Raw genomic sequence first — 15,231 nt, forward strand, 5'->3', positions numbered from 1 at the left:
TGTAAGAGGAGATTTAATTGTTGCTGTGCTAGATACACGGTTTCTTTTTGTTTACATTTCTCGAGTCTGGGAATATTTCATTGGTAGATCCAGGAAATATGAGTGACTGCATCGTGATTTGAGCCCCTCCTCTCCCCGATTAAGAAAAAACATCCCCATATACCCTTATAGACAAAACAGGGGGAAAATGGATTTGATATTTTGGGTAAATTTAAAATGTTAAGAAACCATTGCCAATGAGTATGGATTAGTGGAGTGACAGTAACTTGGACGGGAGTTTGAGATCAAGGGGTCTGACGATCCCACTATGCCCAGTGTTGGTCAAGCTGTATGTGAGGTCACGTGCTCAGTTCTTGAAGGCAGCTTAAAGGGAAATCTTCCTCACCTAGAGAGCACTCTGCAGATTTGGAGCAGGATGGAATGGAGAAAGCAGAACGTGTTAAGAAAGGTCCATTGTGCGGAGAAGATTAAGATACAATTTGATAGCTATCTTCAAATATTTTGGTAGCTTTCAGAAAGAAAGGAAGAACAGACTCATTCTCTATTTACCATACAACGCTCTAGAGCATTGTTTTTTATTTTTTTTTTAAGATTTTATTTATTTATTTGACAGAGATCACAAGTAGGTAGAGAGGCAGGCAGAGAGAGAGGAAGGGAAGCAGGCTCCCTGCTGAGCAGAGAGCCCTATGCGGGACTCGATCCCAGGACCCTGAGATCATGACCTGAGCCGAAGGCAGCGGCTTAACCCACTGAGCCACCCAGGCGCCCTAGAGCATTGTTTTTTAAATGGTAGTTGGCAACCCATTAGTAGAAATCAATGCAACAGGCTAAGGAGCATTTTAAATAAGTAAAAGAGAACATAATGGAAAATACCAGATGCAGCCAATCTAATAAGGGTAATTACTACTCCTTCCACCTTCTGTCTTAGTTATATTTATGTTAAAATTTGTATGCGTATGTCTCAATGTAAAATGTATCCTGATGTTGGGTCACAGTAAGAAAAAATGTTGAAAGCTCCAGAAGACAAAACACAGACGACTGGGTGCAAGAAAGAGGAAGTCGGGTTTTCACTCCCTTGCTACAAAGAAACTGTTATAATAATGGTCCCCGCTTAGCAACACCAGGCTTACTCAGGCGGGGGGACCCCCCCCAACACATACATCACCCCTCCGGTGATGCTCTAGCACAGGCTGAGTGCTGATGCCTAACAGAAGGAGGGCACTGAGTGTCCATTCCTAGGAGGACACGGAGATGTTCTGACTCTCCAAAAGAGAAAAGATCGGACCTGAGCGTCTGTTATAAGAGAGAATAGAGAAAATTATAGAATTTTAGAATTATATTTTAGAATTTTATTTAGAATTATATTTTAGAATTTTAGAATTATAGAATAGAGAAAATTAAAGCCTAAATATCCAGACTCCAGAGAAGGAGTTGCTCTGAGTTGATAGGTTACACACAGGGAGCATGGGTCAAATCCCTGAAGTTGTTTAGGATTCCTACTCTTGGGCGGATTTAGTTTCCCATCTCCTTTTCTAATTGAGGTGATAAAAGGACTCAGACATCAGCACTCAGGTCTCATTGACAGAAGCACCTAAATGGAATCCCGTGTGGACTGGATACCTGGTGATAGGAACTGAGCTGTGTTTTATCACGCCTCCTAAAAGAGCGAACTAAAATCTAGTGCAAAGAACAGAGAGTCCCCAGACGCTGCTCCCACACTGAGGGCTACCCGATAGAACACGTGACACCAGTTGCATTTGCACGTGACACCAGTTGCATTTGAATTTCAGAAAAGCAACAAAATTCCTTTAGTATAGTATGTCTCCAATATTGCAGAGAACATGCATACACTTAAAAAAAAATCATTTGTCGTTTATCTAAAATTAAACTTAACTGGGTGTCCTCTGTTTTTGTTTGTTAATTCTGACAAATACCTGCCCACACTGGGTTATGTCCCTACACCCACCTTACAGGATTCCTTGGTGTCTCCTTCTGTAAACAATGTGGAATGTCAGCACCAACGAGCTGATAGTCCTAAAATGCAACAATGATGCTAATAATGGAAAACAGAAGTGAAATTCAAATCAACATGGTGTTAAAGGCTCTGTCCCACTGAACTCCCCTGGGCCAAATGTAAGGACCTTTAGAGAGCAGGACAGACTCTGTGAGCCATCAGGACTAGCCCAGCATTTAAGGAAGGAGTTAATGGGGTCACATTCCCACTTTGTAGAGTTTCCATGCTAAACCCCAGGCAGAATGAGGGAGAAGAGTCAGCTTCGTTCACCTGCTCTCCATTATTCAGCACTCAGTGATGCAATCCCTAAAGGAGGAGGTGACAGCTATTCTAAGACAGACATGATGCCATTCATGCCTGGCACCCTTGCTCTCTTGCAGGTCATGCTGGGAAGAATGGATCTCCTCCAGGAAGCCTGCCGGGCCTCCCCTTGACCTCCATGATTGAGTCAGGCTCCTCTTCTCTGGGGTCCCAGGCCCTCCTTGTGTTCTTCCTTGATTGCACTTACCATAGTAATAATAATTACAACCACATGTGGAATGTCAGCTACTTTGCATATATTATCTTATTCAATCCCTCCCAATAACCCTATGAAGTAGGTATTTGCATTCCCATATTACAGATGAGTAAACTGAGGTCTAGAGAATTTAGATAACCCACTCAAGGTCCCCGGTCAGTAAGTACCCAACAGCTAGGAGGAGCCAGAGCTGCACTTTTTTTTTTTTTTTAAAGATTTTATTTATTTATTTGACAGAGAACACAAGTAGGCAGAGAGGCAGGCAGAGAGAGAGGAGGAAGCAGGCTCCCTGCTGAGCAGAGAGCCCGATGCGGGGCTCGATCCCAGGACCCTGAGATCATGACCTGAGCCGAAGGCAGTGGCTTTAACCCACTGAGCCACCCAGGTGCCCCCAGAGCTGCACTTTTTAAATTTCCTGTTAAATGATCTTTCTCCCTGAGGTCATCATTTCTTTGAGGAGAGGATTGTGTCCCTTCACCCTGCTGCCCCCAAGCCTAGCCTGCAGTGCCTGACAAGTTGGTATGCAGGATTGTAAACAGGTCAGCCCATATTTTTACAGTCAGATAGACCTGATTGCAAATCGCGGTTCTGCCAAGAATCTGCCACTGAGGTTCAGGAGTCTGGATTCTCATATAATTTACTCTGGAATTCAGGATGGTGGGTTAAGAACCCAAGCAGTAAAGACCAGAGCTGGGCTCAAGCCCTGGCTCTACCACCCACCAGGTGGGACTTGGCAAGTCATTTAACTTGTCCAAGCTTCAGTTCCCCATCTGTAAAATGAGGCAAATCCTAGCACCTGCCTCACAGGATTGTTTCAAGATGACTGACATAAATTTCTTAGCCAGATACTTAATACATGGAAAGCACTCAACAAATATCAGCTCTTTTTATTATAGCGCATTTAAAACTACCATTTGAACTGGAGTAAATAAATTTTGGTTAACTACTGGCACACATATTACAAGTTTTAAACATAGTTTATTCAGGAGATCAAAACCTGGGGGAAATAAACCCCATCACGTAAATAATTTAGGGGAAACTTCTTGTAAAAGAACTAATCAAAGAGGAATTTAGTCTTTTTAGTATGTACACAATACTGAAAGAGTTCCCAGAAAAGGAAAGAAATATCCATGAGAATGTCACAATGGGAGGGTGGGATCAGGGCTATCATGATCAGTTGTGTAGGCTGCTCACTGCACAAGAGTGCCAGGCTGAGGGAGTGAACGAGGCAGAGATCTAGCAGGCACTCTACCCACTAGACTGGGAACCCTGTCCCTGCTCTTCATCCACCTGGAGGGGATGATTTTTTTCCAATTTGTTCAAAGGCACTCTTTGAGTTTGTGGTGGCTCTGGCTTTATACTTTTGTGGTTGATTCTTTTTCCCTTTTCTCTTCTTTCAGTGTCACTAGATGGGTAGAATAGGAGAGGAGAAACGGGATGGAGCTCAGGGAAGGAAGACATACGTGAAAATGATGAGAAAAGTGGCGGGCAGGGAGGAGGCAGCAAAAATGGATAACATTTACTAAATGCTGGCTATTTGTCAGGCATTGTGCTAAGTGCTTTAGATGTGCTAACTGGTTTGATCCTATACAACAAGGGGAGCCACTGGAGGTGAAGGCAGTGGGGGTCACATGAGCTTAACCTACACGAGGGTTGAGGGTCGCACAGGACAGAAAACTGCCTGCCATACCCTAGTCCATAGCAAATGTTCAGAATCTGGAATCTCTTTTTTAAGTTTGGAGGGGTGGCAGCAAATGTCTTTTCAAGCCAAAAGGGAAATATTTTGTGTTAAGGACACAGCCTTAAGTTCTCTGGCTGGACAACCACGAAAGCTACAGCGATGGACTTTTGTTTTTAGTCAACAGTGAGGGGCAAGCCTGTGGAAGACAGAGACCCCAATGTCCCAGCAGGCTACATATCCCAGCACTAGATCTCCATCATTCAGCTCCCCTTCAGCCCCAAACTTTCTGCAGGGTTCATTACAGACCAGATTCTGCACCCACAGCTCCCTTTTCTATTCTCTTAAAAACCTGAAGTTTCCATAAAATATTTACTGTTAAACAGCGGCCTGAAAGCAGCTATGGTGCCCATTATTCCCGGTAGTGTTACTAAAAAAAAAAAAAAAAAACCTCTGAGTTTGAAAATAAATCTTGCTACCAGGTGGTCAGTAATCTTGCCAACTCTGGATTTGGGGGTATAAAGGTCACGGGGAGAGGCGAATTAGTTAGAGATAAATATATATACACATTTGACATTAAAATAACCACACGTGTGCCATGATGATGAACGTCCGCGACTAGCGAGCCTGTAAGGAGAGCGTTTCAGCAGCCATCACACAGCTAGAGACAGCAAAACCACCCCTGAACATCTGTTTCCCCCATTTTGCCAAAGAGCAGTCTTTTTTAATCCTTTTTTATAATTTGACCTGTTCTGTTTTCTGGCAGAGAGCCCTAGGAAGGCAAGCACTGCTTTTTCTGTCCGTATTCCAACTTAAGATGGGAAAAGGGAGGAGGGAACAAGAGCAGGAAGCGGGAGGGGAGGGGACAGACAAAGAGAAACAGAGGCACAGATGAGGCCTGAGGCAGGGGAGGGAGACCAAGAGCAAGAGGTGGGGAAGAGAGGGAGAGGAGGAACACAAGAGACACAGAGAGAGAGAGCGCACAAGAGATACCAAATCATTTCAAGTGCCCACCCTGAACAAAACTGATTGGAGAAAAATACAAACAACAAGGGCAGATTCGGGAATGATCATCCAGTAGGAAGGTGACCCAGAAATCATAAGCACAGTACTCCTGAACAGATCAAGTAGTTAATAACACTCTCTAAATTCCAGTAGGGCTCAAAATGGATGAAACATTATTGTTCATAGGTAGTCACATCGTGTTTAATAGTCATGTGTAACTGGACACAGGCCTATATATTTCTAGTAAAAACATCTCTCTGGCAAGGAAAATGCCCTTCCCATTTTCCTATGTAGTGTGTGTGTATGTGTGTGTGTTTTATCCCATTATTCCATATCTGCTTCCTTGCTCTTTCTTCTCTTTAGCGAAGGCAAATAACCATTTATCCCCCAGAATTTATTGTCATTTCCCTTTCCTGCTCCCTTCTCTCTCCCAACCGGAACACCCTAGAAGAAAGCTTCATCTCCTAGGCAATGCAAAGCATCATTTTGCAAACAAACATCATGTTTGTTTGGCGGTGAATTTTATACCTGAGCCTGAGCCCACCTGTCCTTAGATATGTTTTCAGATTCCTCTCCGAGCTCCTACTGCCCTGCCCCAAATTACGCTGCTGCCAAAGCTTAGTTTCCTTTAGAAATAGCGTGAGCACCATCACCACCGGGAACCACCAGAGGTTTCCTGTCGCAGGGACTCGGCTACAATACCGAGCAGGGAGAGCAGGAAGTGAGTGAAGGAAGAAGCCAGGAGGAGTTTTTCTGGATGTGGCTTCAGATCCCATTATGGGAAATTCCTTTGGAGCATATTGATCGTTATTTGTTGGTCTAAAAACAAATAAATATGCACAAATATAGCTCTGAGCATTCACCCTTCATGCATTTATTCAGCAAATATATACAGAACCGCCCTATACTACACCACGAGGCCCTGCGATGGTTCCTTCTATGTAATTTATCGCCTTCAACCCACAACCAAATCCCCCTGGGAGGAGGGCAACTTGCACAGTCTCCTCCCCAGGAAACCGAAATTGGCTCTGGAGCCAGAGATGATTATTTATTTATTTATTTATTTAATTACTTTACTTGAGAGACAGCACAGAGGGAGAGGGAGAAGCAAGCTCCCCACTGAGCAGGGAGCTCAATGTGGGACTCGATCCCAGGCCTCTGGGATCATGACCGCAGCTGAAGGCAGACACTTAACTGACTGAGGCACCCAGGTGCCCCAGAGATTACACTTTTAATCTAAAGTTTGCCTCTAACTAGCTGTGTGATTTGAGGAAGATAATTTAACCAGTGTGAGACTGTGTTTCCTCCTCCATAATGCGAAAATAATTCCTTCTGCTCCCTGGAGTTGTTCTGAGGATGAAATGAGCTGATATCCCCAACCAGATCCATCACAGAAGAGACTGAGTTGCCCAGATTTAGGCAATACACCAATGGTGAACTCTTCTGTGGCTGTTCTGTGGGAACCAGGAGGCGGGCCCGCACCCTGCGGCAGGGTGAGGTTTCCTGCGAAGGGAACTGAATTTCCCGCTGTCAGTCACCCTGAGAGAAAGATGAACACTCTGTGAGAATATGCTATGTTTGCGGTTGGGGTAGGAGGAAGGCAGGACAGACAGGCTTCCAAGGGTGGAGAGATCTGGGGCAGATCCCAGGCCGGGGTGACTGGCCCTAGCTGTCTGGACAGCCAGTGCAGGGCAGGGAGCCAACCCGATCCCAGACTCTCAGTGGCTCTGGGCTTGTGCAGTAATGAGAAGGCCCCGGCCCACTCTGAGGCTGGAAGAGCACAGAGAAGAGTGGTATCTTCACCTCTGCGGCCCGCAGAGGGTAGGTCACCGGGAAACCAGCCAGGTCGCAAGTGAAGGCCAAGCCTCCAGGTTCTGGAATGAGCAGGGGTGGCAGCAGCCTAGCCAGTGTCGTGTGGCCACCAGTTTCTGAAGAACAGAGGTCACGGAGCAGTTAACACATGTCCATGGGCCTCAGTGAGGCGTGTGGTGGGTTTTAGCTCCCCCAGGAAAACCCTAGAGCAGCCAGAACTGACAGGACGCAAATAAGCGCTCCTGAGAATTCCGGGAAATAACACTGGAAGGTGGTCTTAGAGAAAGACTTGATCTGTTAATATGGGCAGGCCAATCCTCAGAAGTGGATATATTTGAGGGCATCAGCGTGGGTGGCATGATTCAAACTCCAAGCTGGGAAGCTATGTAGACAGTTTATACATGTAAAGTGCCAGCACAGAATAAACGAATGATAAGCCCAGCATCTTCCTCCTCATTCATCCCCATATAACGAGAAGGAAGAAACTTTGGATGCAGCATACAGCTGACTTGGAACAAGATTTGTTCCTAACTCTTGACTCTTGCTGCGGCCTCCAACATAGAGTGGGGGAGGGCAGGTGGGAGACAATATTATTTCATTTAAATGCCCAATTAAACCCTTCAGGAGGTTTCCACCATACTTGAAGGTATCAGAGCGCTTGCCTAGGGACATGAAAACAGTAAACAATTAATGATGGCCGCATTCGAGCACTAACCCTACAATGCATTCATTCACTCTCACCCCCAGGGTCTGAGGCCAATACCATTACCATCCCCATCGTTTGGGGGGGGGGGGGGCTAGCAGGAAATGGACAGTGTGCCCAGGCTGTGCCCGAAGACGGTCTAATGAAGGCCATGCGGACAACACTGGGCCAAGCAGGGTTAAGGGGAAAGAAGCCCCCTAGGGACATCCATAGTGGGGAGCCACTGCCAGCCTAGGTCAGGAGAGGAGACTCCAGAATCCAGCAAGATCTAATGCCATGAGGGTGACTCTGGAGGAGCCACGGCCGAGGAGGACACAGTCTGCCAGGAAGGGAATTAGTCTCTTGACATCTCTTTCTTTTCACCACCTCCTTCCCCACCACGCCCTCATATCCTGCCAGTGCCTCTCACTGGCCCAATCCAACTAGGAGCCAGATGGTACTTTCCAAAAGGTATGTTTTCCAGGGCATAGAGCAGAATGGCAAAGGATGGCGGGTGGATCTGGCAGAACATCAGAGAGTAGCTGACGCATGGTCTTAGATATAGGAAATGGAGATCCAGATTAAGTCATTTGCTCAAGGTCATGAAGCAAGTAAAAGGTAGAGCAAAATTTAAGCCCACACAGTATGACTCCAGGTCCATGTTCTTAACCACTAAGACTGGCTTTCTTTAAAAGCTTACTAATTATCCAACTCCTCTTTCTGCCTGCACCCTACCCAATCATTCTTCTGTTAACAGACTCCACCTTACTCCCACCCCATTTTCCCAGTCCTCTTGGAGCTAGGTGTGGCCACCTGATTCAAGTACAGGCCCAAGGCCACCCTAAACTGTGTGGAAGCAACACTTCAGGACAGAGCACAACAAAGCCACCATAGCAGCCCTGGACTGCTTAGCTTATGCTCTAAGTGAAAGAGAAACTAACTTGCTTCGTGTTTAAGTCACTGTCATTTTAGCCTTTGTTATAGCAGCGAGGCCAGTATTCTATATCATACAGAGACCAAGCACCTGCATGGCCAGGATGTGACTCCGTCATTGCTTTGAGCAACATGACTAGTAGAGACAGCTGGTGATCACCAATGTAAGCGTTCTTCCTGGCAGACTGCTAGACTACATTTCCCATCCTCCCCCGTCTAGGTGAGGCAATGGGACTAGTGAGACTCACTAGAAGTGAGTCTGTTACCTCCAGGTTGAGACAACTCAACACAAGACTATAACGCAAGTGAGAAAACGGCCTTGATCATGGCGAGTTGCAAACTCATCTCATATCTAAAGACGGCAAGGGGGTAGGCTGGTAAACATTTAAGTTATTATTTTAAAGAAGTTACACTCACGTTATCATTTATTCTAATAAAGCCCATACATCCTGCTTGAATGAGGAAAGTAAGAGTTGCATAGGCAAACTCCTTCTCACGGTATACCTGCCCTCAGCGGAGTTAGCCCTGTGGCTCCTAAGAATGCTGTGGTCAAGAGCACTCCCTCAGGACTCTTGGGGAAGCTCACAGGGTCTGAGCACTGACAGCTGCAACTGAGCTTAGTGGGGCGAACCAGAGGGTCAGGCCCAGAGGGCAACTGATTAGGAGAAGTGAAGGGAACATGGGGGCTGTCTGCTTTTCGATGGTGAAAAGGGACCTGCCCCCCATTTTTGCTAATGTCCAAATCTTCTAAAATAAGCACATGTTACTTTTATACTGAAGAACAGTTTTAAAACTTTGACTTTTAAGAAAGGTAAAAAATAAACGGGATAAGACTAAAGAAGGAACAAAGGAGAGAACTCCAAGGCACAGGTCGAAGGATTCTGTCCCTGAGTGCATGGCTATAACAAGCAGAGGGGCCAACCTTAGAGACAGGTACCCGATAAGGCAAAGCATCCCAGGGATGACCCTCTTTCTCTCATTCAACAAGCATTCACTGAAGCCAGGCTCTACGTGGCCGCTAGATTTACGAAGAATGCGGTGGCCACCATCTAGTGCGGTAGCTCACAACCTTGGCTACATACAGGAATCACTCGAAATTTAATTTTTAAGTAGGTTCCATGCCCATTCATTTATTTATTTTTTAAGTAGGTTTAAGATTTGGACACTTAACTGCCTAAGCTACCCAGGCACACCAGAAATGTGATTTTGAAAAAGCACACTGCTAAAACACTGATACTTGGGGCCACACTGTGGAAATTCTGATGTAACAGCTCCGGGTGAAGGCTTGGTCTCAGGACTTTTAATGTGCAGGGTGGACAACCTCCAGGAGGATGTGACACATGGGCTTAGTGTTGAAAGAGGGGTAGGAGAAAAGGAGAAGAGAGAAGGGAAACACCCAGCAGGTGCAGGGAACAGAGCTGGATTTTGAGGACTGCCCCTGGTTCCAAAGTGATTAGAAAGTTAGAGAAGGTGGAGGGTGATGTAGATCATGGAGGTCCTACGATGCCTAACCAAGTACGTATCCTCTAGGTAGGGGAGTCGATAAAAGTTACTAGATAAGGGCAGACGTGGGCACATCTGGATTCACCTCAAATCTCCAGGAGTTCCTTCTTACCCGCTCAGATGGCCAGTACTTCTGCCCATGGGTGGGACTATAGAAAGGCAATGAAGAGGTGTGGACTTTGTCTCCCTGAAAAATGGCACCATCACAGAGAGAGGGCTTATTTCCAGATTCTCCGTCACAGGCAGCCTTCAATACGGCACTCATCTAGAGATAGTCTCTTGGCTCCACTGCCTTTCCAAAATCCCCTTTTTCCATAAGTTAATTTCATTATACGATCTTGCTGAACACTGAGAATAAACCTGCTAAGGGGCCATGTAGTTCATGTGGAGACTTAGATGAAAATCTGCAGGTGAAACCAACCACCAATCACCATAAGAAAGTAGCGGGGTTGCCACCAAAGGCTTCAGATGGAAAACCATTCCACGTGCTGCTTCAGGGACAAATCACTAAATAATTCAATGGACCTGATCAGATCCCTGAGCATCTGTTCCTGTAGACCAGGTAGTTGAAGAGAAATTTCTAGAAATAAAAATGGTGTTGGTTAATAGGTAGGACAAGTGGTAAGAGCCATTCCATTCTTCATGCACGTAAGTACCTTTCAAATGAAAAATAATAATAATAATATAACAGCACCAAGCACTTGCTGAAGACCTGTGCATACAACGCATGGTGCTAGGGCTTTACAGACACCATCTACAATATCCATGCAAGGCCCCATTCGGGTGAGGAGATAACTGAGGCTCAGAGCAGTTTAGTTGCCTACTCAAGGTCACAAGTAAGTGCAATGATAGAATTTAAACTAAGTTTTTGTTTGTTTGTTTTGGTGTGGGGGAGGCAGAGGGAAAGAAAGAATCCCAAGCAAGTTCCACACCCAGTGGGGAGCCCAACTCAGGACTCGATCTCACTACCCTGAGACCATGATCTGAACCAAAATCAAGAGCTGGATGCTTTAACCTACTGAGCCATGCAGGCGCCCCTCAAACTAAGTTTTTATCACTTCCCTCTACTTCTTCTTCAGGTCCCTAATATTCTGGCCAGGGGTTGATTCTGTACTCCCCTGTGTTCCAGAAAGAATGACAAGCTCATCAACTCTGTAAGAGGCATTTTTCTCACTGTGCTTCTAAGAAAAGCACCGAAAACCATAATGACTCTTTCCAAGGGAGAGATGCCAGCTTCCTCTTTGATCTGAGCAGCATGGAAACAATGCAGTCCCATCCAGTGAGCAACTCTGTCTGGGGGAGAATACCCCTTTGGAGACACCATGCACGCGAACAATATGGCGCGTGAATATAAATAATAAATACCCAGAGGAGCCTATGGGCCTCCTTCCTCTCGGGGCTCCTCGCAGCATCTGGATGACCCCTTAGAGGTCACCTGGCACAACACCAGCTTCTCAAAGATGAGAAAACAGGCTAGTGACCATATCTATTAAGGACAACGAAGCAGTGAGAACCCTGGTGTCAGGCTCTCAGCCGTGTGTTTTCTATTCTCAGGCATCCCACAATCTCAGGGCCCAAGAGGGAACCCCACGGTTCCGGTAACACTCTCATCTCCTCATGAGAAACTGGGCATTTCCCACAGGCGAACGGAGGAGAAAGAAGGTTGCTTTCTTATTCTCTACCACAAATTTGAAGGGCTGTCCCTATTTGTCAGGGCCTTAGCACTGAACGCAGCCCAATCTCTTGCTCCGGGAAGTAGCTATGGAAATGGAAGAAGGTCAAACACCTGGGCCTTTCTGGTACATAAATCATCCTGTGAATGCAAACTCAATTTAGGAATTATACAGGCGATCTCTCAGAGCAAGGAATGCTCAGCCTGCCTTTGTTTATGCTTATCTATGATTTAAGGGAGCCAAATAGCTTCTGTCACAGTGCGGAGTGCCGATGGTGGTGTCATTAATACACAATTATACACGAGTTGAGCAGATCACCGAGAATCTGTCCTCTTAATAAATCACTTCATGCAAAGCTATTGTTTAGATGGCATTTTCATTTCTTAAAAGGATTCGCTATAGTGAGCCTTTGAAAGCTAGTTTTGTTTATGCATTTAATCTATAATTCCATTTACAGAGACAAGGATTGCCAACTTGTCAGAAACACATCTCCTGAACCAAACAAGGTACTGTCTCCTGCCTCAGAATGCCAGCCTTGATCCAGATCTATTTTGGGTGCCTGGCCCAGGGAAATGAATGGAAGCATCCAGGAGGTGGAATTTTATTTAGGAGGAGAGGCTGACCAGAAACAAGGCTGTGAATGTTACTGTGGATAAACATTTTTCAACAGCTGTCATTCCAGTGAGGAAGGCAAGATTTTCAAGCTGGTGATAACAGCAAGGACAGATTTGACAGCCCAGATTGTGAGCAGCTAAACTAAACTGGAAAGTCGGGGGGGGGGGGGCGGGAGGACCAACCACTGAGCCACCAAAGTGAGACTGGGTGGCAGGAATATTTAGAGGGAACCTGACAGTGCAGATTTCCTTTCCTCTGCACAAGGAAGGTATGACAGTCTGTCTGTGACAGGAGTGTCGCAGTTCACCAACCACAAATCTACACTTATAGGGACAGGCACCAACCACAGGAGGAAGAAATGCCCTATGCCCAGACACCTACAGGCTGAATGAGGAACAGAAACCAGGGAGGAACGCAGTTCCCAGGTCGTGCGACTAGACCGCCACCCTTTGGGGTCCCAGACTTGGTTAAATTCAGGTTATGGACCACCTTCACCTTGCCCTTCTCGGCAAGGTACTTGGCAAGACAGAGCCAGCCACCGGTGAGTCTTTCCAGGCAAGATGAGTCCGGCTGCTTCCAGAAGCCCCAGGCCAGGAAGTTTGCTGTGCCTTGCTCCTCGGAGCAGCACCATCGACCTGGACACACAGGGACACAGGGACACACACAGGCGCACGCGCCACATCTGGCACTTTCCCCGCCACCCCAAAGCACACGCACCGAGAAAAGGCCGGTCCCTGCTGCGAAAGGATCGTGACCGCCCCCACCCCCCGGGAAATGTCCCCTGCCCCTTTCCCGCCTCCCCTGCGGCGGATAGTGTCTCGGCGCCCCCAAACTCGCGGTTTCTCGGTTTTTTCGGAGGGCGGAATTCCGAGAAAAAAAGGCGAAAGGGCTAGACTTACCTAACTCCTCCGGGCTGTAGGGCGCAGAAGAGGCTTCCACAAACTCACTGTCTGGAGGAAGAAAGAAAGCAAAAAACAAAAACAGAATCGCAGTCATTCAGGGCAAACGGATTAAGCATCTGTTACCGAGCAGGTCCCCTAGAAAAGCGCGGGTTTCTCTCTCCCACCGATGGGAGTCCGTGGACCCGGCGGCCAGGCGGGATTCGGGACGCCCGATCCAAGGCGGGTAAGAAATTGCCCAGGCAACTTGCGGGGACAATTCGGATCGGGGACCGAGCGTCTCCCAGGAGCGGGCAGGTGCGCGCCAACTTTCCGCGGGTGCGACCCCGCGGGTCCCCGGGCCGGGCGCGCCGGGCCGCGGCGACCTCATCCTGAGCCCTCAGCGGGAGGGGAGCATCGCTGCGTCTGCCAGGCCTCGCGTTGACGCCCGGGCGCCGAGAAGCCCTAAAGTTTCGCGGCGGGCCCGGGAGGCCCGCGAGGCCCGCGGGCGCGCGGCAGTGGCGGCGGCGAGCTCCCCGCGCCCACCAGGCAGGGCGCCCCGCGCGCATCCCCGCCGCCGGTTGCTAGGCGACCGCAGCCGTCACGCTCCGCAGAGGCGCGCGCGCTGCCTCCCGACTCCCTGTTGGAGGGTGTCCTCCCCCGCCCCCGCCCCCTCTGACCATTTATTAAAAACTGGAGCATAACCAGTTCTAAAACGATTCCTGCCTTGTATGACGTCCGCCCTACTCCGCTGCTTGGAAGACCGTTTGTTCTGGGCAGGATTTTCTAAGCTCGAGTCTATCTTGCCCCAGGGGAGAAAGAGCTTCGAGTGCTCCCAACCCCCTTCTTCTTTTTGAACCTGAATCCTAACTGCAGTCCAAGCAATACTTCCTCCCCTTAAGAGACCACCTTGGTTCAAACAGCGAAGGTAGTATGTCTCCATTTCAAAGGCAGGAAGACTGAGCCTCCGAAGTTAAATAACTTAGGGATAGGACTGCACAGCACTGTGTGTGTGTGTGTGTGTGTGTGTGTGTGTGTGTGTGTGTGTGTGTGTGTGTGAGAGAGAGAGAGAGAGAGAGAGAGAGAGAGAACGAGAGAGAGAGAGACTGAGGAGAGCAGAGCAGTGCTGCTTCCACTACATAGAGAGCTGAGTGGTTTTAAAGCAGGACGTATAGACAGAAGTTCTGATCTGAGAGTCCAAGATGCAGGTCCTGAAGTCTTTCATATTCGATTGTGGGAACTTCCCTCTCTGGGGCGGTGACCTGAATAACTTGGGCAGATGCATTTTGCATTTTCCCCCAGGACTGACTCACTGCTCTGCCTGGGACAGCTCTGGGCTTTAGGGATGTGCTCCACACAGCAAGACCTCCCTGATGCCGGGAGGAGTTAAGAGGAAGGAAGGAGGAAACTTGGGAAATGGCTGTCCCTTCTCTGTCCTTGTCCTTGGAGACTAACAGTGGGAGTCAACAGTCTGGGCAACCTCTGGGGAGCCCTCTAGTCTAGTCTCAGAGAGACCAGATCACCAGCTGTGGCAGCCTGAGGGCCCCTGGATCTGTGCCAGTGTGTTCCAGTTCTGTAAACACTCAGCCCTCTTCAGGTTTTCCACTGTCAGCTTTTGGTTTACAAATTACCTGGGAGGGTGGAAAGAAGCCACTGTGGCTAGCCATTGCTCGAGGAAGAATGCTGGCGAAGCACGGGCTTCATCCCTGAGCCGCCTAGCCTCTCTCTCTGTCCTCTTTTTTCTCACTCCTGACAGTTGGAGCTCCCAAATCCAAGAGGTGAATGTGCTGGGTGAAAGTTTGCAGGCATCACTCCATCCTCTCCCACCTCCTAGGATCCTCCCATTCGCCCTTAGGAATTCATGATTCATCACCAGCACAATCCCCCATATCCTCAGCCCCTTCACGGTTCCATTCAGTAT

General features: G+C 47.8%; 1 protein-coding gene across 14 annotated transcripts in view; it reads right to left on the reverse strand.

Annotated features, from left to right (window-relative positions):
* AMOTL1 (angiomotin like 1) overlaps nt 1-15,231 on the reverse strand; it is a 160,180-nt gene that overhangs the window by 107,966 nt on the left and 36,983 nt on the right. For 11 of the 14 annotated variants that reach the window (XM_047747337.1, XM_047747336.1, XM_047747343.1 and 8 more), the window contains one exon: nt 13,332-13,382. The exons of 1 other annotated variant lie outside the window; for it this stretch is intronic. In XM_047747337.1, coding sequence (XP_047603293.1) covers nt 13,332-13,382 — 51 coding nt within the window. The remainder of the gene's footprint in view (nt 1-13,331; nt 13,383-15,231) is intronic. 2 more of the 14 variants (XM_047747351.1, XM_047747348.1) reach the window with 1 other exon arrangement.

The sequence above is a fragment of the Lutra lutra genome, chromosome 10 (assembly GCF_902655055.1).
Source record: "Lutra lutra chromosome 10, mLutLut1.2, whole genome shotgun sequence".
In the NCBI taxonomy this organism is placed as follows: domain Eukaryota; kingdom Metazoa; phylum Chordata; class Mammalia; order Carnivora; family Mustelidae; genus Lutra; species Lutra lutra.